The 26,853-nt window shown below is 51.5% G+C and overlaps 1 protein-coding gene across 1 annotated transcript; it reads right to left on the bottom strand.

The window, feature by feature from the left end:
• Positions 1-2,435: 2,435 nt before the first annotated feature.
• CCDC88B (coiled-coil domain containing 88B) lies at positions 2,436-26,853 on the bottom strand. The gene is made up of 27 exons (XM_069066088.1): positions 26,777-26,853; positions 26,450-26,589; positions 26,210-26,321; positions 25,920-25,989; positions 25,774-25,832; positions 25,578-25,661; positions 24,630-24,773; positions 24,147-24,292; positions 23,888-23,969; positions 23,497-23,655; positions 22,824-22,970; positions 22,595-22,703; positions 21,627-21,763; positions 20,310-21,503; positions 18,461-18,597; positions 17,939-18,050; positions 15,334-15,465; positions 15,115-15,255; positions 11,378-11,634; positions 9,295-9,438; positions 8,923-9,109; positions 8,688-8,833; positions 8,238-8,336; positions 7,898-8,061; positions 3,260-3,460; positions 3,044-3,100; positions 2,436-2,918 (listed from the first exon to the last, which is right to left on the bottom strand). Exons 1-27 carry the CDS (start codon positions 26,834-26,836, stop codon positions 2,863-2,865), a joined length of 4,476 nt encoding a protein of 1,491 aa, XP_068922189.1. The 5' UTR covers positions 26,837-26,853; the 3' UTR covers positions 2,436-2,862.

The raw sequence follows: 26,853 nt of genomic DNA, 5'->3' as shown, positions 1-26,853 counted from the left end.
TGCTTGATTGCATAATTATTATAAAGGTTTTGGTTACTATTTTCCCCAACAGCAGGAGCCAAGGGGGAGAAAAAATAGATTTCTGTTCATTGAAAAAGTTTAAAAAAATTTTTTTTAAAGATTTGGACTAACAAAATGGCATCTGGAGTCACTTTCAGCTTGAAATTTTATATTCCTTTATAGGCCAGTTTCCCAACCCAGCTAATCCTAAAACTTCCTTCCCCACCCCAGGCCCAGCTCAGTTGCCCAAACAGGCCACTCCCATCGAGATGTCAAGCCAGCCCTGTACACCAGTCATATTCATGAGCCCGCCAGGGGGTGTGGTCACACATCCCAGGGAAGATAACTGCTTGCCATCTGGACTGAAACCAAGAATGGGCAACTCTGTAGGAGAGCGGCTCATTTACAAGACAGATCGGCCAATTAGTGCAGGCCTTGCTCAGGGCCAGCCTGGCCTCCGTGGTCTGCCCAGCCGGGGAGCCAGTGCCAGGCCTGTGTGCCACTCAGACAGACAGGGTGACCTTTGCAAGTAAGGACACGGAGAGCTGGGAAAGTGGCCAGCTTTGAGGACAGGATGCCTTCCCCCTTCCCCAGGGCAAGGAGGCTCTGCCCAATCCAACCTTTGGAGACTTGGGAGAGAGATCACCCACCCCTCTTGTCTGTCTTATATCATAATAGTGCTTATAGTCTTGCACCCAAGATTTGATGAACGGTCTGTCATTGCCTCTCACTGCTTTCTTTGTCTGCTTAACAGGTCAGTCTGATTTTTGATGACTAAGGTTCTTGTTATGGTAACTGATTCATTTCCAATAAATTTCTGGATGAAATGATTATAATCTGCCCTATATCCCTTCTTCTGTCTGTTGCCCATTTTTTGTTATCAGTAACTAGTTTGAATAGGTCAGGATCAATTTGTTTCAAATGCCTGCCATACCTTTTTTTTTTTCTCATTTTTTAATCTTTCTTCTAGCCTTATACTAACTTAACCAGCCGGTGGTCTTGACCACATTGTGTTCAGGAATTGACTCCCACATTGGTAATGAGTCATTTCCCGCCAGTTAAAATAGAATGTTTGCAACGTTACTCAGTTCATGTGTGGAGACCTGAACCAAAGCTTTTTCTTGAAAACAAATATTCATACTGTAGACGAAGGTTCCTTCCCATGCAGTCGGCCCACTTTGGCCCATCTCCTTCCTTCTTCTCCTGATGGATTTCTCAGCAGCCTCTTCTCTTCCCGCCTTTAGGCTGAGGTCAGAGTATCTAACTCTTTGCTGACTTAATTTGGAGGCTGTTGTGAATTCTTCAGGGAATTTCTCCACCTCCTCATTCTCTGCAATGCAGGCTGCAATTATTTTCGAGCTGATCTAAATACTCACAAATACTTATCCTGAGCACTTCCTTATGAGAAGATCAAATGTCCCATTGCCTTTGGAGGCCGGATTAAAGCGACCCCACCTACTCCTGTCATGGCTGTCATGAGAGCCCAGGAGCAGCCTTCCACTGAGCTCCACCCTTTGTCTTTCTTCTAGCTTGGTGTACAGTGAGGGTGCCCGAATCAGAATGATTCACCTTCTCTGGCAGTACCTGTGTCCTTGGGCAGGTCACTTGGCCTCTCTTTCTCCATATGCAAAATGAAAGTGTTGGATGAATGGCCTCTGAGGGCCTTTTCGGCTCTCAGCTTAGGACGCTGTGATGTTCTGATTCTCATGTCCACCCCCATCCAGTGGCCACTGGACAAAGGGTTTCCATTTAGCAAGCCAACAGCCGAGTCCAGAAGCTGTGATTTTTCAGCCCCCTCTTCCCACTTTTCTGACATTCTGCCATGATCACCACAGAAAAGCACACGGGCTATTTGTATCTGTCCCTCTTCTACCAATTGTTGCGGTCAGAGGATTCACCAGCAAGTGGCCAGCCCCCTAGTCCTCATTGGTCTCTGGAACTCTGCTAGAATGCTTTCTAGTAAGGTAGAACCTGGCTGAGCTTGTGCCCACCTGGCAAAGCCTCAGAGAAACCAGAGTCACCCCCTGGGCCATGTTGAGATGGTGGAGGACTCTTTGACAATACAGAACATAGGCCAGAAAAAGCTTTGTGGTCAAGGAGTGCCAGGTCAGGCTTGCCCCCATGCTCAGAGTCTCCCCTTCCTACCCCATCTCCAGGGAAAGGGCTCTGAGCATTTGTGCCAAACTCTGGTCCATATCTATCTCCTGTCCTAGACTGAGACTCATTCTGTACACATGCACACATGCATACACCACACATACACACACACACAGCCAGGCACCAGGTCCTGAGCTTATCCTGGCTCCTACCTTCCCTGACACTACCTAAAATCATCCCAAAAGAGATGAAACATTCTTCCAGGTCCAGCAGGACCATCACGTCCCATCAGACTGTCTGGGCAGAGACCAGAGGCAGAGCCTTCAATCACAGGCTTTATTCTGATCTTGCCAAAGACAAAGCAAAGATTTAAATAACAGAAATAGGTCCTCCTCCAGGGTAGGTGCTTAATACAGAACCGAAGCCAGGTGAGCTTCCTCCTGGTCCTCTCTCCCAAAGGTGCCTCTTCTGCCCATGTTGCTGTTCTTTATGCCAAGCTCTCCAGCCCCTCTTCCCCAGGACCAGGGGACCCCTAATCTCCTGACCATATGCTTCTGGTCTCAGGGTAAAGGGGCCCCCCTCCTGAAGCACTCACACAAGCAGGTGGGCCCAGCCACCTTCCCCCAAGATCCAGGCCCCAGGTCAAGCCAGTCACAGAGATGCTTCCCATCCCTAGTCCTGCGGTGAGCGCCGTGGGCACAGGTCCTCTGGGATAGTGCAGAGAGCCTCCCCCAGCTCCAGTGGGTTCCTGAGCTCCTCATGGGGTCACTGACTGAGGGAAGGTGTGAGAGGAGCCTTCGTGGGCTCATTCTCCAAAGGACCTGCAGAGGGAGAGGACACAGTGCTGGGGCAGGGCTGGGAGGCCCCACTTTATTCCAGCTGCCCCTGCTCAGCCCAGCCTCCTTTCTCTTCCCTGCCTCACCCGAAGCTCCCAGGCCTGCCTCACCCTCTTGGTCACCAGCGCCTTCTGGTCCCTCCAAGATGTCATCTGAGCCTTCCCATCCTGAAGGGAACAGGAAAGTTCAGTTGGGAGAAGGAGAGGCCAAAGGAAAGAGTAATGGAAAAGCCAAGATGAGGAAAGGAGGCAGAGACAAGGACCAGAGGTCCATCAAGTCTCAAGAGGCCCAGCTGGGGCTGCAGAGCAGGAAGGTGGCCGTCTCACCTCTGCTTCCAGAGCTGGGTGCCCCTAAAGGCCCAGGGCGACGCTGCCGGAAGCGCTGTCGGGGGGAGTCCCCAGGGCTGAAGGATGCAGAGCCTCGTACCACAGGGAGCCGGGAACTCAGCCTTCTGCGCTGCCCACCCGATGAGGTGTCGTCCCGAAGACAGAGGGAGCTCTGGGACCTACACATAGGGCCTGGGGAAGCTAGACCGGGAGAAAGGCAGAGCAGTAAGGAGCAGGACCACGGAGGAGGGAGAGGGCCAGACAACAGGGGAGAGCAAGGGAAGAGGACAGGGAGCCAGGGTACCACCCACCTGGGGACCTGGACCCAAAGTGTCTCCTTTCCCACTCAGTTCAGTTCCACTGAGCACCTGCAGGGTGTCCAGCCCTCTCCTGGGAGGAGAACTTCCAAAATGTATTGGGAATTAACACAAGGCTAAGAGCCATTTTCTTGAAGAACATAAGCTCCTTGAAGGCAAGGACTGTGTCAGCACCTAGCAGAGTGTCCTGCGTATACTAGGGATTTCATGGAATTTTTATGGAATTAAATTTAAAAATTAGCAGTCAACGAAGACAAACAGTTTTGGAAAGAAGAAATGTGACCCATCAACAACCACAGAAAAGACAGCTTCAAGTCATGACAATAAGCAGAGGGCAAATTAAATCATCTCCACGGTTTCTCCTCACACCCTTCAAACTGGCAAAGATGGTAACATATAGAAACAGTCCATGTTGGAGGGGCTGTAGAAAGACAGGCACACACTAATATGGAGCTGGTGGGACTGTGAATTGGTCCAACCATTCTGGAAAAAAAAATCTAAAATTTAAAAAAAGTGACTACACAGTTCATGCCCTTTGACCCCACAGCACATGGACTATTTGGCCTTTAGTCTCTGGATCCCCAGTGCCTTCTGGGACTGGACCAGAGGGCAGATGCTGCCTTTCTTTGTATCCTTGGGCTTAGCATAGTACCTGGTATATAGTAGGTGCCCAATAAATGTTCATTTACTGAATATAGTGCTTTGTATGTAATGGGCACTTAATACTTAGTGGACAGAATTATGCTGACATAATCCAGTGATCCTACAACTGGACATTTACCCCAAGTCATTTGAAGATAGAAAGTAAGACACTAATGTAAACCAAAATGTAACTACCACCACTTTGGGGGGGGGGGTAACCAAAAAAAAATTAAAAATGAGAAATAAAATAGGTATCCATTTAAAAAGCAATGAATGGCTGAACAAAACATGTTATGTGGATGTCAAAAAAGTAGCATAGGGGCATATAAAGAAATGGGAAGGATTCAGAGAAGCTTAGGAAGACTGATATGAACTGATACAGAGGGCAGAATCAAGATGGTGTCATGAGAGGGAGCCTTTTTTGTCCCCAGCACTCTTCCTCCACACTGACCTAGAAAATTCACCACACCAAATTCTGACCAGGAAAGCCAAGAAGTCACAGTGAGTCATTTTTCCAGCTGAGGGAGGATTCAGGAGACAGAGAAGTTTACAGACACCGGGGACAGGGGCTGTCCAGGAGTGCATATGGCAGCAATAGTAGGGATTATTCCAGTGCACAGAGACAGACGGAGGACTAAGACAGAGCATAAGGGAAGGACACCAATGCAGAAAGAGATTTCAACCCAAAATTGTAAAAAATGATTGTTTAAATTTTTACATGTATTTGGGAAATGTTTAGTGAAATAAAGATTTTTTTTTAAAAGGGATCCTTGAACTAGCACTGGGTGAAAAAACAGGAGCCATGTGGAAGCTCTGTTACCCATCACCCAATTCTAGATCACAGATCCAGGGCAGGGAGTAGTGATCCTACAATGGAGTAAGAGCCCTCACCATGTCCTGAGCAGGAAAGAAGTTCTAGAACCATAGCTCTGAACCCAAGAACAGAGGAAAGACAGTTCTAACTTTTAACTCAGCACAAAAACCTGCAATGGAATAAACCAACGCAGGAAACCAAGCCCAAAATAGCAGCTCACTCATTAAACCTGCAGAACAGTGACTGAGTCCAGCAGGGGTCTACGGAAATTCAACCACACACATGCCAACAGGCCTAACCTGGGTCAGAAACTTGCAGAGCTCAGACCAGGAGGGCAGTAACCAGATCTGTCCCTGGATCACTCCACTTTGAAGGCTTGTAGACCCTTCTACATAAAAGGACAGAGGCTCTGATCAAACCCCTTCCCCACATATCCTAAAGTATGCAAAGCCCAGCACTAACACTGAGTCCAAAATCAAGAAGTAAACTGGTAAGATAAGCAAACAAAAAAAAAGAACTTGACCATAAAGAAATTTTGGTGACAAGAAAACTCAAGATATAAACCCAGAAGAAGAGAATGATTTGAAACCCTCTATAAGCAAAGTCTCAAAGAAAAATGCAGCCTGAACAAAAATCCAACAAGAATTCCTAGAACAGCTAAAACACGAGGTTTTTGTTTTTAAACCTAAAAATTATTTTTAAAACCAAATGAGAGCTACAAGAAAAAAACATAGGAAAAGATCTTTAGTAGCTTGGGGAAGGAAATTTTAAAATCTCGCTGAAGAAAATAACTCCTTAAAAATTGGAATTGCCAAATGGAAGCTAATGACTCCATGAGACACCAAGCAACAATAAAATAAAGTTAAATGATTGGGGGAAAAATAGAAGAAAATGTGAAATAGCTCAAAGGGAAAAAATGATCTGGAAAACAGACTTGAGGAGAACCTGAAAGGCATGAACAACAAAAAAGATCCTAGACATCCTATTTCAAGAAGTCATAAAAGAAAACTGCCCAGATATTCTAGAACTAGAAGACAAAGTAGAAACTACAAGAATTCACTGACCGCCTCTTTAAAGAAACCCAAAGATAAAAACTCTCAGGAATAGAATAGCCAAAATCCAGAACTCCCAAGTCAGGGAAAAAATATTGCAAGGATCCAAAAAGAAAGAATTTAAGTACCACAAAGACACAGTGAGGATCACCCAAGATTTAGCAGTAACCACTATAAAGACACAGAGGACTTGAAATGTGATGTATCGGAAGGCAAAAGATCCAGGCTTCCAACTCGCAAACAGATGCATAAAAATAGAAATAGTGCATCTTTTCTGACTACAACGTAATAAATTTACATTCAATAAAGAGCCTTTGAAGCCTAGATTAAAAATTAATTGAAGGCTAACTAACTTATTCCTAAAGAATAGGTGGGTCAAAGAACAAATCATGGAAACATTCAATAATTTCATTAAAGATAATGGCAAAAAGGAGACGGCATCCCAAAATGTGTGGGCCACCGCCAAAGCATTGCTGAAGGAAAACTTTCTCTCTCTAAATACTTACATCAATAAAAGAGGAAATGTGGAGGGAAATAAGCTGACCAGAAGAGCAGTAAGAAGTGAAAACAACATTGAAAGACAAGCGGATTCTGACCAAATGCAATGGCCAGGGTTGGCTCCAGACCGCTGAGATCTGAACACCTCCTTCCTTTTCTGTTAAAAATGGTGCCTTTGGAAGAGTGGAAAGCTGCATGTGCTCATGGGAACAATCATCGTACTAATGGCAGGATCTATCTGGCACTTTTCAAGGTTTGCAAAGAGCTTCACAGACATTCTCTCCTTTAATCCCCAAATAAATCTCTGAGGGAGTCTTACATCTTACAGATGAGGACAAAGGGCTGGCCACTGTCAGAGACGAGATGCAAACCCAGGTTTTCTTGGCTCAGAGTTCAGCCCTCTAACCCCATTTTCCACGTGAAGACATGAGTGCCCATTATACAAGGTTAGCCTCAGAGAAGAGCTGAGGAAAAGCGTCTTTGCAGAAGTGTGGGGCCAGGGATGTGGAACACTGCATGCACTATCACAGTTAATGAGTTGGTTGCTGGTGAACTCCCTGATCTTTTTCTCTTCTTTTTTTAACCCTTGTTACTAGAGGTGGTCCACGGGGGAGGGGAGGGGCAGAGAAATTCAGAAATGATGGTGATATCAATTATAAGAAGATGAAAAAATCAGATTGCATATTACCATGTACAAGACAGTGATAACACCAGCCTCGCTGCTACCCTGGCCCCTGTTCTTGATTCTGTGTATTCCTTTGAACTCTGCTGATGCCATTATTGTTAACAGATTGCCAGCTGGCCTGGGAATCAGGAAGGCCCAGGTTCCCGTCTGTCCTCTGACACACAGTGGCCGTGTTACGCGAGACAAATTCCTGAATCTCAGTGCCCTGGGCAGATCTCTTGAAGTCTCCAAGCTGCACTGCTAGCAGAGGTCCCTCACCATTGAGGTCACAGGCTCAGCTGCCACAGAAGATTCCCGTTCTTATTGCTAAGAATGGGACATTGTTGGTAAGTCACCAAATGGCAGATTATTGTCATTATTGTTAATACTCCTGCCTTTGGCACAAGACGAGTCAGCTTCAGGCAAACTAAGCCTGTAAGTTATAGATGAGCCACTGTCTACACTGGGCAGGAGAAGTCGCGGGTCATGGGGTGGGCAGTGCCATGAATCTCTTCCCCTTTCATGCGTATCCCAGCACTCTTGTTCTAGATACTAGGCTCACAGTGAAGGAGAGACGAGGGGGAGATGATGGGAAGAGACAGGACAGGACGAGCCCCCCGCTCCCCAGCCCCAACTCCATCCCAGACACACCTGCTTCACTGGCCTCTCTGCCTTCAGGCTCCGTGTCCAGGGGGCTTCCCAAGCTCTCGGTGCTGCCGGCTCCCTCGGCTCCAGGTCGGGGTCCTCCTTGGAGGCCCCCATCTCTCTTATATCTCATCAACTTTTTGACTTTGTCCGCCAGCCACCTGCCTTTCCTTGGAGGGAGAAAGAAGGCACAGAGATGGGGTCCAGGGAATAGGGTGGCCAGGGGCCCAAGGGGACCCAGAAGCAGATAGGGCATGTGCTGGTGTGGCATGGAGGGCACAAAGAGAGTCAAGACCAAGCCCCACAAGAGGAGGGTCGGAGGTTGAGGTCAGAGGGGAGGACTCACTTTGTTCGGGGCAGGGGTCCAGGCTCTAGTACTCGGTACTGGTCCATGATCTTTTCCACCAATTTCTGTTTTTCTCGTCTCAGAGCATTGAGCTGGTCCCTGAAAGGAGACAGGAATTGTGGAAGGGCTCAGAGAGGAAGGAAAAGTCACAAGATTGCAGACCAAGAGCTAGAAGGGCCCCGGGCATTCCTTTCACAGAGGCCCAGAAAGGTAAAGGAACTTGCAAGGAAACTTTAGTGCAGTAGGCTAAACACAGATAGTATCTGTGGTGGGATTCTAACCCAGGGCTTCTGACTCCAATTTGAGAGCTCTCTCCACTATCCCCCCACTTCCTAGGGGGCAGATAGGAAGTTTGAGGGATCTGGGCAGGGCTGAGGGCAAGGACCAGACAGGGGGCCTGGGGGAGCAGGGCAGGATGGACCAGGCCTGGGGCAGGGGGCAGAGCCTTACAGGTACTCCCGCTGCTCTCTGTGCAGGTGGTCCCGGCTCTCCAGGCTCCGCTCCATGAGACCCCGGTTCTCCTGGCTCAGTGCCTGCACCTCGGCCAGCAGCTGCCGATTCTCCTCCTCTTGGGCGGCCCTCAGCTCAGTCAGCAGCTGCCCCCCACCCAGACCAGAAGGGATGATTGAGGCTGTGGCCTTGGGGCCAAGCCTACAGCCCAGCCTCCCCTCGGCCTGTGGCCCACCTGGCACTGTGTGGTCAGTCGGCAGACACTGAGATCCAGCCTCTGGTTGGCCTCGCGGAGGCCCTGACCCTGGGCCTCCAGCTGTGCTCTCTCCAGCTCCAGACGGGCCAGTCGGCCCCGCAGCTCACCCCGTTCACCCTGGAGCTCACCTCGCTCCCTGGAGGCATCGGCCAAGGACACCTGGGCCCTGTGAGGAGGAGGTGTGGGTGGGAAGCAGCTCTCCCCTGCTCCTCTCCCAGGGTCAGCCTCCCCCACCAGACAGCCCCAAGGGATGCTGCATGGGGACCCGCAATGCCCGGGCCCACTCTATGCAGGGGAGACTGAGGCTGGGGGGGTGGGGAGATGGGTCGGGGCTCGGCCAGGGGCTGGCACCTCTCGTGATCACTCTGCAGCCGGCGAAGCTCCTCCTCCAGGCCCTTCTGATGCAGCCTGTCCTGGGCCAGCCTCTCCCGCTCTGCCTGGAGAGCCACCTCCTGGGCCTCCACCTGGGCCCTTTGGGCCTGCAGCTGCTCATACCTGCAAGGTTGGAGGGCGAGAAAGCAGGAGACAGGTGGGGAAGCAGGGCAGGGGCAAGCCTGGCCTAAGGCAGGAGGCAGGACCAGAGCCAGCCTGGCCTTGGCCTCCCTGTCTAAGGAAAGTGGACTAGATGATAACTGGCATTTCTCACAGAATGTAAGCTCCCCAAGGGAAGGCCCCGTGTATTTGTTGCCCCTGTGCATCCTTAACCGGCAGCTGAGGGGCTCAGTGCATACAGCACAAGGGTGGGAGTCAGACTCATCTTCCTGAGTTTGAATCTGGCCTCAGACACTTACTAGCTGCGTGACCCTGGGCAAGTCACTTCACCCTTTCTACCTCGGTTCCCTCATCTGGAAAATGAACTGGAGAAGGAAATGGAAAGGAAACCCCTCCAGTATCTCTGCCAGGAAAACCCCAGATGGGGTCACAGAGAGTCAGACATAACTTGAAATGACTAAACATATCCTGAGTGCCTTGGATGGGCCTTTGCACATAAGAGGCACATAATAAATGCTGGTTGGACCACGGGGTACATTAAGATCATGAAGATTTCATGCTGGAAAGGAACTTAAGGGCCATCCTCATCTGACTTCCCATTGTACAGAAGACGAGACTGAGGCTCAGAGGGGAAATGACTCACTCCAGGTACTTGGTAAGGATTGTTAGAAGCCAGAATCAAAGTCCCTTCCTGACCGCCAGCCCAGCCCTCTGCCCTCTTCCCTCCACCCAGCGCTGCTTCTCTGGGCAAACCGTCTTCCTCAGCTTCTCTGAGTTGCCAGCGATCTCATGAAGGCCTCTTCTCTGTAATCCGTCCTGGCCTTTCCGCAGCCTCCAAAACTGTCGTTTGGTTTTCCTCCTACCTCCTCAGCCCCTCCTCTCCAACCTCATTCTCAGGATCTTCCAGATCGAGCCCATGACCCCGGGAGTCTGCCAAGACTCCTCAGCCCTGCTCTCTTCTCCCTCTGTATTCATCGGCTACCTTGGGTTCAGTGAGCGTTTCCGTGCAGACGGTTCCCAGACGTACTCACCCAGCCCTAAGCTCTCTCCTGAGCTCTGGCCACTCCGTGGCACAGAGCGCCTGGTGTCCACTTCCAAATGGAGGAGCCCCATAGACATCTCAACCTCAACACTGCCAGAACATAACTCATTGTCTTCCCCCTATTCCTGATTTCCCGGTGACTGTCAAGGGTGCAACCATACTCCCAGACATGCTGGCCCATAATCCTGCGGTCACTCCTCAGACAGCCAGTCCATCCCCATGTCCTACCATTATGGCTCCACTCACAGCCCCGGCTCAGACCCTCATTACAGCAGCCTGTCTCAACTCTCTCCCCATTCCCCTCTATCCTCCATGCAGCTACTAAGGTGACCCTCCCAAAGTCATGTCCCCTGCTTGGCAAACTCCAGTGGCATCATACTTCCCTCCATGCTCCAGCACCAACCTGTCTGTCCATTCCTGCCGGGCCTTTCCTATCCTTCCAGACTCCTCAAACATTATTCTCCTCCACACACTCTCTAGTGCAGACACAGTGACCTCCCCACCATTCCTCACAGGGGCTGCCCCCATGCTGGGACTGCTCCCCCTCCTCTGAGAATGCCCTGGACTCAGCTTCAAGTGCCACCTTCTGCAGATCCTCCCCACACTGCCAGTTGCTAATGCCCTCCCCTCCTCAGCCACCATCCATTACACAGAATTATTTTGTCTACTGTTTCTCTATATGTCATCTCCTCTGCCTAGAAGTAAGCTCCTTGAGGCTGATTTTGCTTTTCTTTGATTGCCCAGAGCCTGGCCTGTAAGAAGCATTTTATAAATGTTGGTTGATTAGCTGATTGATATTATTTCCTCCATAGGGACTCTCCCACTTTTTAAATGCTAAGCTTTAAGATGTGTGGGGCAGCTGGGGATGGGGGCTGGGAAGGGGCAAGGGGCTCAGCTCACCTGCCCTGCAGCTCCTTGTGGGACAGCTCCAGCTCTCGAAGTGTGGCCTTCAGCTCCCGATGGCGCCCCAAAAGCCCCTCCAGCTCCACCTCCTGCCGCTGCTGCAGTCTCCCCAAAGCCTCATGGTCCCTTAGCAGCGCCTGGTGCTGGACCCAGGCGGCCTCCTGTTCCTGTCGTGCCCCTCGCATCTCCTTGTCCAAAGCCCCCAGTCTCTCCCGAAGCTCTTGACCCTGTGTCTCCAGCACAGCCTTCTCTGCCTGAGGATGAGTGAGGAAGGAACGGGAAGAGGGAGAGAAGGTATGCTAGCAGTCATCGTCCCAGACATTGTGGTTAGGATCACAGATAGGGAAACTGAGACCTCCAGAGGTGAATTGACTTCCAAAGGGCCTGCAGGTCAGTGGGCTCACTGACCTCACTGTGAGAGGCCTCTCATGTGCCCAGACCCCTCCCCTCGCAGAGGTGAAAGCCAGAGCTTCAGCTGAGTGCCCCAGGTCCAAAGGTATTCCGTGCAGAGAAGAGATTAAAACCCCATAGACCAGCAAGGAGACCACAACAACAGCAGAAAAATCACACGCAAGGATCAGGCCATGCTCATCTGAGGAATGCAGTGGGTCCAACGTAAGGAAAACGAGACGTAGAATCAACCATTTTAATAATATACGTTTTTAAATCATGCGCTTACATCAATCCAACATTCATTCCTATTAAAAACTGTACAAATCATAGAAATAAACGGCCCTTTCTTTAATACAGCAAGTAGTAATTCTCAAAATCCAAGAGCGAATGTTACATGCAATGGAGAAAAGGTACAGGCCTTTCTCATCAGCTCAGGGTAAAGTGAGGACACTCGTTATCACCACTAGGGCTAGAAACGACCACCGTGGCAAAAAGACAAGAAAAGGAAATTGAGGGAATAGGCCTATGGAAAGCAGAAACAAAATTACCATTTTTGCAGGTTATATAATGGTGTACTAAGAGAGCCCCTGAGTCATCCAAAAAATTAATGTAAATAATTAATAACTTCGGGGTGTCTAGGTGGCACAGTCAGTAGAGCACCAGCCCTGGAGTCAGGAGGACCTGAGTTCAAGTCCGGCCTCAGACACTTAACACAAAAACTAGCCGTGTGACCTTGGGCAAGTCACTTAACCCCAACTGCCCTCCAAAAAAAGAATAATTAATAACTTCAACAAAGCTGAGGGATGTAAGACAAATTCACCTAAATCATCAGCATTTTTATATACAACCCACAAAGCACAAGCAAGAAGAGGCTAGGAAGAGAAATTCCATTCAAAATAAATACAGAAGTTATAAAATACTTGAGACTGTATCTCACAAGATTCACCCAAATTCTATACTATAGTATACTGTCCTGTGGTCACTATAGGAATCTAACTATAAAACACCCTGCAGAAATAAAGGCAGACCACCAGGTATGGTAACACATATCTTTGATCCCTGCTCCTGGGGAAACTGAGGCTGGTGAATCACTTGAGCTCTGAATTTCTGAGTTGTACTGGTCTAGAGCAAATGAGGAGCTTCTCAAGTCTGGCTACCAATATGTTGAGTCACTGTTCGTGACGGGGTCACCAGGCTGCCTACGGAGGGATGAAATAGCCCAGTTGAAATCAGAGTAGGTCAAAGTCTCTGTACCAATCAGCAGTGGAATCAGGACACTGTATTTGCAGCCTGGGCAAGACAGAGAGACCCAATCTAAAACAAAAAAAAAAGGGGGAAGGAAGGAAGGAAGAGAAAGAAAAAAGCCTAAATAAACATTCATTGTTCATGAGTAGGTGGAGCCAATGTAATAAATGTAATAAAAATGACAACACTACCTAAATTAATTTATTCAGTGCTGTACCAAACTCATGCAAAAAAATTTATAGGGCTAGAAAAAAATAAAATTCATATGGAGGAACAAAAAGTCAAGAATTTCAAGGGTAATAATGAAAAAGATAGGAAGGAAGGGATTCTATTCATATGGAATCTCCCTCATCTCAGACATGTCAGTAGGGGAACCCAAAGGAGTAGTCATTAAAATGACTGGGTACTGGTTTTAAAAAACCCAGAGAAACAGACTAAGCACAACACATACAAAAGCAAATAAACACAGAAGAATCATGTTTCATAAACCCAAAGACCTCAGTTACTGGGGAAACTATTTGATAAAATCTACTGGGAAAATTGGACAGCAGAAATTAGTTTCTGACCGGCACCTCATACAATATATATAACAAGATAAACTTCAAATGAATACCTAACTTAAATACGAAAAGTCACATCATGAACAAATTAAAAACAAGAAAGAAATTGCCTCTTGCATCTATGTAAAGGAAAAGACTTCCCAAACAAACAAGTGATAGAGATGATAGCCTAAGATAAACTGAATTATAGTAAATTTAAACTTCTTTGCATAAATAAATCTAATGTAGTAAAGATCAGAAGGGGAAAGGTAATTAGAAAAAAAATCTTTGCAACAAGTTTCTCTCATTTCCAATATATAAATGGAACTGACTCAAATTTCTAACTCTAAGAGCCATTCCCCAATAGGTAAATAATAAAAGGATACGAGCAGGTAATTTCCAAAGCAAGAAATTCAAATTATTAAAAACCATGCTGTATATCACTCACAATTAGAGAAGTACAAATTAAATTTGAAGAAACCTCACTCCTATCAGATGAGAAAAGATAATTAAAGAGGAAAATGACCAATGATGAAGGGACTGTGGGAAGCTAGGTACATTAAAGCACTCTTGGTAGAACTGTGAATTAATTGGTCTAGTCCTTCTGAAAAACAGTTTGGAACTATGTCCAAAAAAATTACCAAACTCTGCGTGTCCTTTGACGCTGCTAAGCCACTGCTAGGCCCATGCTCCAAAGAAATCAAAGTAAGAGGAAAAGAATCTATATGTGCAAAAATAAAATTTTCTAGCAGCTCTTTTTGTGGCCACCAAAAAGTGGAAACTAAGGGGGTTTCCTCTGGGCGAATTGTTAACCATATTATGGTACATGTATACAATGAAATCCTGTTGTGCTATTTTTAAAAAATGATGAGACAATTGCAGAGAATCCTGGGTAGTATAAACAGATGTAGAGGGAAGCCAAAAAAGCCAGGAGGACACTCTATAAAATGACAACATTATAGAACAAAAGGTCTTTGAAAGACTAGAACTCTGATCAAGGCAATGGCAAGGCATGAGGCCACGTGAAGAAAGATGAAGACCCTTCTCATCTCCTGAAAAGCGTGGCAGCCTTAACATGCATTTTCTGATATGGTTAATGTGCAATTTGGGGGGTCGAGGTTTTTGTTTTACTTTTTGAAAGTTTTATTTTGAAATTTTGCTTGATGGAGGGAAGGGGGATGAACAGATTAGTTTTTAAAATACTTGTTATTGAAAAAAAAACTTTTTTCAAAAAAAGGGAGGAGAAAACCTCCAGAGTCTTTCAGACCAGGACAGAGGCAATGTCCAAATAAACTTCATTCCTGGATTCTTGATGGAGAGAGGCAGGAAGAGGAGGGGAGGAGAGGAGCACAGAGATGGAGGAAGTGAAGGGGAAGGGAAGAAGATGAAGGCTGAAGAGGATCAGGGGTCATAGGCTCAGAGCCAGAAGGGACTCCAGAGGTCATCTTATGGAGATGGAGAAATGGAGGTTCAGTGGCCAGCTCCCCAGACTCCACCGAGCTGGTGGGAAAGAGGAAGGATGCCCACTGTCCCTGGGGCCTGGGAGGGGGGACTCACCTGGAGCTGGCTGCTGTGCTCCTGGACCCGATGATTCTGTAGCTGCAGCTCTTGGACCCGCCCCTGCAGAGTCCCCACCTGGCCCTCCAGCTGCCTCAGCTGGCCCTGCAGAGCAGCCTTCTCAGCTTCCAGGGCTGCATTCTGTCCAGCAAGGAGAAGCACAGTCAGGTCAGGTCAGCTCACCTGTCCCAGCACAGCTGTGCCCAGACCCCAACTCACGCTTCGCTCCACTGTGATGAGCCGCCCGCTCAGGGTCTCCTGGACCTTCTCCACTGCAGGGGGAGCCTCCTGGGCTCCCCCTGGCCTAGGGGGCTCCTCTGCCTTCAGCCCCAAGGAAACCTGACACTGGAGCTGCAAGGAGAAGATCCCCACGGGGTCAGCTCTAAAGGCAAGAAGAGGAACCAGGGGAAAGAGAGCAGCTTTCCAGAGACCAAGCTCCCACCTTGGCTCAGGCTCCCATCATCTGCTCCTGGACGACTGTAGCAGCCTCCCCTCTCCTGGGCCTCTCCTCTCCAATCCTTCCTCCATTCTGCTGCCAAAGGGCTGACCAGGCCAGTAAACCCTGATGGTCCCTGGGGTTTGGCGTTTCAAACTCCCCACAAGCTGGCCCCGACCTGCCATCCCGGCTTCCTCTCTTATTACTTTCCTGCCCGCACTGGCCTTTATACCCAATTTTCTCACCTTGGCCCCGCCTGTCTCCCAGGCCCAGAGTGCTCTCCTCCCTAAACTCCACATCCTTCAAGGCTCACCTCTCCTCACCTGCCCCCCCACAGGTCCAAGTGTGTCCTCTCAACCAGTCTTTATCTCTGTACATACATACATGCATAATCTACATGCAGACATTCACACATACATATGTACATGCTGCCCCTCCCCATGCAAACTCTTTAAGGTCAGGACCTGCTTCCAGCATCTAACATGGTATCTGACACACAGAAACAATTAATAAATGCTTATCAATTGACTGACCGATCGATAGGCTCAACTAGGAATTGTAATTAACCACTGAATGTAATTATCCTACAAAGGGGGCCACACACTAAAGAATCATGCACTCCCTTCCTGAGACCATACACCTGACTGGCCAGGTGTCAGAAGGAGGGGAATCCCCAGCATGAGAGCACTCCTGTAGACTTTCCCCCAAACCAGGCCATGAAGGTTTGCAGAGCTCTCTGCTCACATCATCCCACCCATGCCTTATAACGACCCCTCTGAATTACAGAGGAGCCTTGTTCCACTTGGCACCAGAAGACAAAACTAGACCCAGCTGGTAGAGGCTACAGGGAAACCGTGCTTTTGTCCAACATTTCCAAAAGTAAATTGGGCAGCCCTAGAGTTGAGGGAGGCCCTTATCTCTGGAGGTCTCTGAGCAGAGCCTGAGGGATGCTTTGTGGTTGGTTATACTGGGACTAGAAGGCCTCTCAGGTAGCTTCCATATAGTAGATAGAGTCCTGCTAACTGGAGTCAAAGGACCTGGGTTCGAATCCTACCTCTGACACTTAGCACCTAGTTGGCCTTGAACAAGTTAATTAAGCTCTCAGGACACAAGTTTCTTCATCTACCAAATGAGGAGGCTGGACTCAATGGCCTCTGAGGGAGGCTTTTCCACCTTCACACCTATAAAGTGTCCTATAAAGGCCAAGTCCAGGAAAACAAAGGGATGGGTGAGGAATTCTGGTAAACATATCCAGTTGTTTCAGTCATGTCATGCCTGACTCTTCATGACCCCATTGGGGGTTTTCTTGACAAAGACAGTAGACTGGTTTGCAGTTTCCTTCTCCAGCTCATTTTACAGATGAGAAGACTGAGGCAAACAGGGTAAAGTGACTCATTTAGGGTCACACAGCTAGGAAGTGATTGAGGCTGGATTTGAACTCAGGTCTTCCTGACTCCAGGTCTGTGCCACCTCACCGCCTAGACTTTAGGTCTAGGAAATGAATGGATGAATGAGGAATTCTGAGAAGCATGAGAAGATCTTTATATACTGATGCAGAAGGAAGTAAGCAAAGCCAAAAGAATGATAGACACAATGACCACAACATAAATGAAGAGATCACTAAAAAGGGTGCCAACAGAGGCAACTGAAAAGCCACTAGGGCCTAGAAAACAGGTGCTGACGCCTCTCTTGGCTCTGCAGAGAGGTGGGGGGCTAGAGGTGCCAAATGCTAAATACACCATCAGACGAACTCACTGTCTCAGTTGTCTTTGCCAAGTTGTTTCAGTGACAAAGTCATGTTCAAAGAAGGAGGAGGAAAAACATGTTTTTAAAAAGCAAAAAATAAAAAGGGGGTGGCTAGGTGGCACAGTGAGTAAAGCGCTGGCCCCAGAGTCAGGAGGACCTGAGTTTGGTTCCAACCTCAGACACAACACCCACACACAAAAAACTAGCCGTGTAATAATCTTGGGCAAGTTACTTAACCCCAATTGCCCTCCAAAAGGCAAAAAAAAAAAGAAGGGGAAGGTATTATATCAAGAAATTACATATAAAAATAACTCATCATGGCGCAGTGAATAGAGCACCAGCCCTGGAGTCAGGAGGACCTGAGTTCAAATCCGGTCTCAGACACTTAACACACACACACACACACACACACACACACACACACACACAAACCTAGCAGTGTCACCTTGGGCAAGTCACTTAACTCCAACTGCCCTCCAAAAAAGGCAAAAAAAAAGTCATCAATAAAACTTATTTTTAAAATTAAATTAAGAAAATGAAGGGATAGAAGGTGGTAAGGAGGAAAATCCTGGGGGGAAGAAGAGACCTGGGGGGTGGACGCTGACTCTCCCACTCCCTCAGTACAGGGTCATGGCTTCTCACCTGATGCTCCAGGCCCTGGACCCTGGCCTTTAGAGCCGCCATTTCTTCATCCTTGGCGGCCAGGGCAACCCAACTCTCTGCTTCCAGACGCTTTTCCAAAGCTTGGTATGTCCTGCCCAGGGAAAGGGGGAGGAAGGACGTCACTTACCCTGCTCATGCTCAGCCCCAAACCTGAACCCCAGCTCTCTAAGACTAAACTCTCAGCTATTCCCCTCACAGCCTGGAGCCCCAGGCCCCAAATCACAATGTTTCAGAGCAAGAGGGAACCACTGAATCCAAGCCACACCTGGACAGGAATCCCCTCTGAGACATTCCCAATGAGAGGCCACGCAGCCTCTCTGTAAACACCTCCAGAAATGGGGTTCTCACTGCTCCTGAGGAAGGCCATTCCACACTGGGACAACTCAGATGGCTACACCTCTGGCCTGACCTCAAGTGGAAATGTGCCTTCTCTCACCACCACAAGGCTGATCCTCCTGCTTCCTGCCTTCCTTCCCTCCAGCCCATCCCCACTCTCCATGCCTGTCCTGGGCCCAGCCCCACCTCTCCTGCTCCTTCAGCTGCTTGTCTCGATCCTGCGTCACCTGCCCCAGCTCCAGCTGCAGCCTTTCCACCTGGGTCTTCAGCTGCTGACTCTCTGCAGCTGCCCCCTGAAGTTCCTAGGTGACCAAAGCCTAGGAGGTCAGGACCAGGAGGAGGGCCCAGCCAGCCACCATCCCATGCAACTGAGCTTAGGAGAAGGGGTCAAGGAGAGCCAGACACCTGTGGGAAGAAGGCTGGACCCAAAGGATGGGGAAGGGGCAGAGAGGGCCAGGAGCTGTGCCAGGCCTTGGACCGGACATCTCAGGACATAGCTCAGAGTCCCTGTGGGACCCTGACCGGGAGCCTCCCGGGAGCCTCTGTTTCCCCATCTTTCAAATGAGTGACTGTGACTAGAAGATCCAAGGTCCCTTCTGGCCCTCTAAGGTGAAGACAGTAACCTCTGCCTTGTCCACCTCCTTACCGTGAGCACCAAGCAAAATGCTAGCACTTAATATGGCTCCAGGCACTGAGCAAGCCTTGGTAAATGTTTATTGACTGTTGGAATTAAGGGAGGGAGGAATAGGAGACCTTGGTGCAAGTCCCGGCTCAGACATGATTAAGCAGGCTGATCTCAGGGAGCCGTGAGGCATCTGGGCAGTGCCCCACCTGAACACAAATCCCCTCTCTAACAGCCCCAGCAGGCGGCCAGCTACCCCAGCAATGGCCACGTGTGGCCCTGCAGGTCCTGGATGGCTGCACTGGAGGACCTAGAGGGCTGCACTGGAGGACCTAGATGGCCGCACTGGAGGACCTAGGGGGGCACATGTGGCCTCAAGGCTGCAGGTTCCCCCCTCCTGAACTCTAGCCTCTGCTTGCAACTCCTAGTGAGGCAGCAACTACAGAATCCCTTGGACTCTGGAGACCTGAATGCAAATCCTGACTCTGTTCCTTAGTAACATGACTATGGCTTGTTCTGCTTAGACCCAAAAGGCAGAAGGGAAAGGGGGAAGGCAAAGAGGCAAATTTCCCCCTGTAGGGAAACCCTTCTGACCAATGAGAACCATACAAAAGTGGGTTTGAGGAGAGGAGAGAGGAGGGGAGGCGAAGGGAGAAGAGAAGGGGAGGGGAGGGAAGGAGGAGCAGAAGGGAGAGGAAGGAAAGAAGACCACTGAGGCATCTCTTTCTAAAAATGCAGAGAAGAAAGAACTGAAGGAAGGCCCGAAGGAAACTCAGACTGGAAGGACGGCTTCGAAAGCTATGGGCCGAATTTATTATAGCCTTAAAAAGGAAAGACAAGCTGTACAGATCAATTCCTTCACAACCCTCTTTTTCAGACCTACTATGTGTATGGAAATGCCAGTTTTCTTTTAGTACGTTAAGTTCAGAATGAAATTTTTTTCTTAAGAAAGAACTAATCGGGGGCGGCTAGGTGGCTCAGTGAATAGAGCACTGGCCCTGGAGTCAGGAGGACTTGAGTTCAAATCCAGCCCCAGACACTTGACACATTTACTAGCCATGTGACTTTGGGCAAGTCACTTAACCCCAATTGCCCTCCAAAACTAGCAACAACAATAAAAAAAAAAAGAACTAGTCTAGCCCCATATTGTACATATGGGGAAACAGAGACCTGATGGAAAATGACCAATCCAAGGCCACCCAACTAGTCAGTGGCAGAGCGGGCCATAGAGCCCAGGTCTCCCCCATCTGGACCCAGAGCTCTTATGTCTATACCACATGGCATCAGTCAGTGAAGGGAGAGAGAAGGGATGGCCAGTCTAGTCTATGCAGTGGAGGCAGAGGACATGGGCCAGGCTTGAGGCCAGAGATGGGGATGATGGGGTTCCATTACCTGTCTCAGAGCCTCCATCACCTGCCGCTCCTTCTCAGCCACATCCCGCAGGGCTCGCCCTTCACTCTCCAGGTCCAGCAGCTTCTGCTCTGCGGCCTCTGCCCGGGCCCGCAGCCTGGCTCCCTCGCGTTCCCACTGCCTTCGCTCCCGCCCGGCAGCACCCAGAACCTCTGCCAGGGCCTCTCGCTCCCGCCCTGCAGCCTCCAACTCTCGGCCGGCAGCCTCTAGAGCCTCTCGAAGCCCATCTCGTTCCCGAGCCTCAGCCTCAGTCTCAGAATGAGCCTCAGCCTCAGCCCTCCTGGACTGAGCCAGCTCCTCCCCAAGCCGGGCAACCTCCTCTCCGCGGGCCTCCAGCCTCCTCCCCTGGGCCTCCAGTTCACCCCGAAGGGCATCCCTCTCATGCTGAAGGGCCTCCCGCTCCCTTTCCAGAGCCTCCCGCTCCCTTTCCAGAGCCTCCAGCCTCTGCCCCTGGACCTCCTGCTCTTCTCTCAGAGCCTCATGCTCCCCACTCAAGGCCTTCAGCCTCTGCTCTCCAGCCTCCACGGCTCCCTTCAGAGATTCCCGTTCCTTCTCCAGAGCCTCCGCAGCCCTCTTCAGAGTCTCTATCTCTCCTTTCAGAGCCTGCTTTTCCCTCTCCCAGTCCCCAGCTACCCCTCCTTTCCCCTCTTGAACCAACTCCTTTTCATCCTGGACCTCACACTCCAGTCTCTGCTCTTGGACCAGGGACTCCATTTTCCCATGTTCCTCATCTCCCTCCACCACCTCCAGCCTTGGAGTGGGAGGCTGGACTCCTGGCTGCCCCTCATGCCTTAGTTCCAAGGGTTTATGCTCAGCATTCAAGGCCTTTCTTTTCAAGTCTGCAGCCTCTATTTCCCCTTCTAGCCTCTTCCCTTGGATGTCTTCTTGGACAAGCTTCCCTTCTGATTCTTGCTGAGGCAAGGCCAAGGCATCCTGGTCCTGAGATCGGACTGGCTGCTCAGCTTCCCCAAAGGCATCCAGATGGGCCTCTGGAGAGTCTGAGGACCTCAAGCACTCCAACACAGACCCTTCTAAGATTGGGACAGATTTCCCATGACCGTCACCGATGGAGTCCGCCTCTGGAATATCTGAGAGCCCCCAAGCCTCCACGGCCTGGCTGTGTTCCTCCAGCTTGGGGGTCTCTGACTCTTCCTCTTCCATCTCAGTCAAGGGAGGCTGGAAAAATAAACAAACGTGGGAGTAGACAAGAGGTCAGGGTAGAGAAGGAGAGGGCTCAGGTGCTTCAGACCTGGGCCGAGTACAGGTGAGCTGTGAAGAGGCTGAAAGCCATTGGCCTACCTGTCTCCATCGCCCTGCCTTCAGCTCCTGAAGCTGGCCTCGCAGCTCCCAGTTCTCCTGCTCTAGGCTCCGGAGATGGCCCATGTCTACCTCTCTCACTTCATCCTGCAATGAGGGGACCCAGCAAGGCTGCGGGGCTGGGGGAAGGGGAAGGTGGACAGCGTCAGGACCTCAGAGATCCCAAGGCCCACAGCTGCAGCTCTCACACCCAAGCATGAGCAGAGTCCTTGGTAATGGCCTAAGGAAGACCGGTCACTTTAAGGGAATGAGCCCTGCCTGGAGAGCAGAGGCTCGGCCACAGCTTTTCTTCACCACTTTGTGCCAAGAGAAGGAGGGTCACAGATTTAGACAAAAATACAGGCAGGGCTGGAACTAGGGAGAGGTGACTGGAGCTCTGTCCTAGGGCACCAAAATTTAGCAAATGCAGAAACTTAACACATGCCTTTCTGTGGCTTTAACCCGGTGCCTGACACATGGTAATCATTTAATAAATTCTTACTGACTGACTGACAACAGCGGTGTAGAAACAATTGAGCTTGGCAACTTAGTGAGCCCAAAACTTAGCAAGAATAATTAGTTAAAATAGAAAATGAACACTGTTCATAATACCCAACTGTGAATCACTATGGCAACCTATGAATCACTACAGTAATGGATCTCTACTCCCACTTGACTGAAATTATCCTAATTACTTGTAGTGTGATTTTTTTTTTCCACATCATACATTACAAGGTTCATCTGAGGACTTGCTGCTTGCCCCAGGTGTTCAAAGTGCTTGTTACAGCTCTGGCTGGTCGAGGATCCTCTAGACCAAACCTTCTGACAGAGGAAACTGAGGCTAGGAGAGGTGAAGTGAATTACCCAAAGTCATGCAGACAGGAAGAAGTAGAGATGAAAATGGTCCTTTGGCTCCAGACCCTGCTAGGCTGAATTCCCACCCAGGCCTCCACCCCAGAGACCCCTCTCACCATCCCCAGGGGAACTGGGGCTTGGCTGCAGGGTCCGTCTCAGTTCTGCCTCCAATTCCACATTCTCTTCCACCAGCTGGTCTAGTTGTTGTCGGGCGGATTCCAACTCCTGGGGATTCGCGAAAGAGAAAGAAGCCCTTACCCCCACAGGTGGCACACAGGAGCCCACTAGGTCTGCCTCGGAGTGAGGAGCCTCCGGAGATCAGGGTTGGGGTCACCTTGCCCTCACCATTTGGGCCTCCCCAAGCCGTGCCCGAAGCAAGAGGTTCTCCCTCTGAGTCTCGTGGAGACGAGAGCAGCGCTCTCGGGCGGCCTCCAGCTGCTCCTCTAGCAATGTCCGGGCGGCCTCCAGGGCTGCTGACAGGGCCCGCTCCTCCTGGGGAGGCAGGAGCAGATCAGGAGCAAGCCTCCTCCAGAGACCCTGACTATACAGAAGGGGAAACTGAGGCCCAGCGAGAACAGCACTTGTCCCGGGTCCTTAGCAGCAGTCAGGATTCAAACCCAGGCCTGTGGCTCCAGCTCTGGGGCCCCTTCTGCTGCCCACACAGATAACAGCAGCAGCTCACACCCATCAGTGTTTAGCATGTGCAGACACATCACCCTGTGATGCAGGTTCGACTTCTCACCCCGACCTGTGCCCAGAGATTAGGGGGCTTCTCCAGTGGGTCTCAAAGAAAGGATGGGTCAGGAGTCCAGCCCAGGACTCTTACTGCCCCTTAGCCCTTAGCCAGGAAAGAGGGAGTCTGGTCTTTGCTACTTATTAGCCATGTGACCGTGGGCATATAACTTCTCTTGGCCTCAGTTTCCCCATCTGTCAAATGAAGGACTGTAAGGATTCTTCCACCTCTCTATTTATGGCCCTCCCCCAGGACCTCTCTTAATGACCAGGCCCTGCCCCTCACCTCCAGCTGGCCCTTGCAAGCCTCAGCCACATGGAGCCTCTCCCGGCATCTCCGCAGCTCCTCCTGGAGCCGTGGCAGCCGCCCAGCCCGTTCCCGGAGCATCTCTGCCTCCTCCCGGTACAGAGTCGCTCTTCTGGCCTGGCCCGACAGCACCTGAGCCTGCAGAGCAAAGAGACTGTGGAGAGAACAGAGAGCAGAGGGCCCGTCCCTTCAGGCCTGGGGTGCCCACGTAGGGAGTAGGGTGTTGGCAAAGGGGATGCCAGGGCCCAGAGAGAATAAGGCTTGGAAGTCCAGCAGCCGGGGGTCTGCCAGGCCTGGGGTCATGGATGGTGTGGACATGCAGGGAGAGATAGAGCAGGGTGAGCCAGGGGAGGCAGCAGGGGGGCCCTACTTCCTGCCGCAGCCTCCGTATCTCAGCCTCCAGCCCCTGCACCTCCCCCTGGGAGTCCAACAGCTCTTCAGCCTTCTCCTCCCTGGAAAAAGAGGGACAGAGGCGGGGAGGGTCATGGGAGGCCCCTGGGAACTCACATCCAGCCCCTCTCACTAACCGTCCAACCCCCCGCCCCCAGCTCTGGTCACCCCCTCCAGCCGGCCCCCTCCCCACCAGCTCTGTCCCACCCCCAGCTGTTCCCAAGAACAACATCACTCACAGCTCCTGCCTCAGCCTCCTGAGCTGGGCCTTGGCATCTGCCAGCTGCAGAGTGAGGTGGTGGTGAGGACCCTCTTGAGATACCCTCTGGGGGGTTTCTGGCTGGAGGGAGCGCACCTCTTGTTCCTGCAGCATTTCTGCCAGGCGCTGAGGGGTGGGCATGGGCACCACATGAGGGCAGAAGTCTTCACCCCGCCCTTCTTTCTCCTCACCAAACCCACAAACTACCAAATGAACCCAGACTCCTCCCCCCATCCTCCTCAGACCCAGCACCCTAGCCCCCAGCTCCAGCTACCCCTGCCCTCTCTGTGGCTTCACCTAAACCCAACTCCCCTGACATAAGATGCCCCAAACAAACCGTCAGCAGCTTCACTGGGACAATCCCAGTCCCCTCCTTCGCTGCCCCCAGGCGCCCCTACCACAGCTCCCTGGTTTGGCTTGCCCTTGCTCCCAGCCCAGGCCCGGCCTGGGCTTGGCTGCGTACCTGGGCTGCCCGGTCCCGCTCCCTCGCCAGCTTCACCAAGGCCTCCATGTGGCTTCGGACCAGCATCTCGAGCTCTGGGCCAGCCAGCTCACCCGGCTCAGGCCCTGCCAGGGCTAGCACCATGCCTGCACCCGGCTGGCTCACCTGGGGGTGGAGGGAGAGCCAAGTTGGGGCTGGCCTGCAAAGGGGCCCAAGGACTTCCAGCCTTTGCATCTGGGGATGTGGCACCAGGCCCCCACCGCTGGCCGCCACACAAAGCTCTGCCTAGGGAAATCTGGCCAGCTCAGCCCCCTCCTCCAGAAAGTCCCCCCTGCTTCTCCTGCTTCCCCAGCTCTCCCTCCTCAGCATCATAAGGCTGGACAGGGCCTCAGAGGCCATAGGGTCCAGCCCCTCATGTACAAATGAAAAATTACTTGGAATCAGCCTTTTTGGAGAGAGAAGGGGTCATTCAATTTTGCCTCTCATGATGACACAAGGCCTGTAATGGCTGTGACTTACTCAGGGCCACCAGGTTCTTATCAGCCAAGCTAGTGTTTGAGCCCGGGATTTCTTGGCCCCAAACCCTGCTCGCTTCCTGCAGCCCCTCCCCACCTTGAGGCCCAGGGTCCCCCACCCTCACCTTGACTCATCTATGGATGTGCTGTAGGACTCCCCCCCCCCAAGAGAATGGAAGCTGCTGGAAGGCAACCCCTGGCTTTGTGGCCTGGAGCCAAGCAGGGTTCATTTGGGAGATAACGGGTGCAATGGAGAGATAAGGACGCTGCTCAGGGAGTCAGAACCTGGGTTCAAAGGCTGGGTCTCTGCCAGCTCACCAGCCAGGCGACCTTCCCTTCTCGGGGCCTCAGCATCCCCAGCTAGAAAACAAGAGGCCGATGAGATGCCTCGAGACCCTCTGATCCTGGGCCCTGGGGAAGGAGGAGGGGGAAGGACAAAGCCTGAGGGGGCTACCTCCTGGATAGTGGCTGCCAGCTCACTCTGCACCTCGAGGCTGAGACCCTGGATATGCCGGATAAAGAGCTCCCGGTGCTCACACTGCCAAGAAGGAAGAGGGCCAGTTACCTGGGGAGGGGCATCCTCAGTCCGTCCACCCCCGAGGAAATGCCTCCGTCTTCTCCCTCCTCCTTCCCCCACCCCGCCATCTCACCTGCACAGAGGCCCCAAGCATCAACTTCAGGGTCCCCTCCAGCTCCTCTATGGCCTCCTCTGCAGGCATCCAGATAACAAAAAGTCAACAGGAAGCACGGGGAAGATGCCAGTGAGGGGAGGGGGCAGGAATGGGGTCCTGGGTACCTGAGAGGGGCTCAAAGCCCAGCATCTGGAGGTCTGGAGGTGGCACCAGGATCAACAGCTGCAGCTCTTCCTGAGGGGAGAGAGGGCTAAGAGCTGACCTAGGAGCCCGAGGGGATGGCAGATGCCACCTGGGGAGACAGCTGGGGAAACAGAGCCCAGAGAGGGCTGGGGCTTGCCCCAGGTCACACTGCCTTTCCACCACGAGGGGGAGGCAAAGGGGAGGGTCTTCTCTCCCCAACCTCCAGGCTTCCCCTGGATGGCCCATCCTGGTGCCTAGCCCCACCCCTCACCTGGTAGAAGTCTCTCAGCCGAGCTTGCAGGTGGCTCAGTCGTCTCACCCGACGAGCCCCGGGGCCCCTCTGAGCTCCTCCGGGTCGGAGGGCCCCTCGGGAGTGGGGGGCTCTGTGGGGAGGGGGCAGACATCACCCAGCGGCAGGGACAGGCTCCACCCACCCCGGCCTCCACCGCTGGCCTTTTCCCTCCCATCTCCTCCAGACCAGGATCCGCTGCCAGGCAGCACCCGCTCTTACATGAGGCCCATGACCCGGTGCAACAGAGTCCCATAGCTAAGCCGCAGGAAACGATCCTCAGGGCTCAGGGGCTCCTCTTCTTCCTCCTCCCCATCTTCCTCCTCTTGGCCTTCACCAACCAGCCCTGCCAGGTCCTGCACCTGTGGGGGAGGAGATTGGGCAAGGTCTCGGTGAGCTGAACCCTCCTCCACCTGGGTGACACGAGCCTGACCCCCACAATGAACTGGCTGGATACCCCCTTCTCCTGATGCCCTGACCCTGTCTCCAGCCCTCACATCCCCACCTCTGTACCACATCCCCCTAGCCTCCCCCTCCCCTCTACCTCACCCAGGTGGCCAGACTCCCACTCAGGAAGTCCCTGAGCCTGGGTCCCACGCCCCCAGCCATCCCCGGGGTCCCAGACG

This window comes from Petaurus breviceps, unplaced genomic scaffold (assembly GCF_028583685.1).
Source record: "Petaurus breviceps papuanus isolate PSGF00001 unplaced genomic scaffold, PetGlider_PUasm1.0 90721, whole genome shotgun sequence".
NCBI lineage: Eukaryota > Metazoa > Chordata > Mammalia > Diprotodontia > Petauridae > Petaurus > Petaurus breviceps.
The sequence above is the reverse complement of the archived record's forward strand: the minus strand, read 5'-3'. Positions and strand labels throughout refer to the sequence as shown.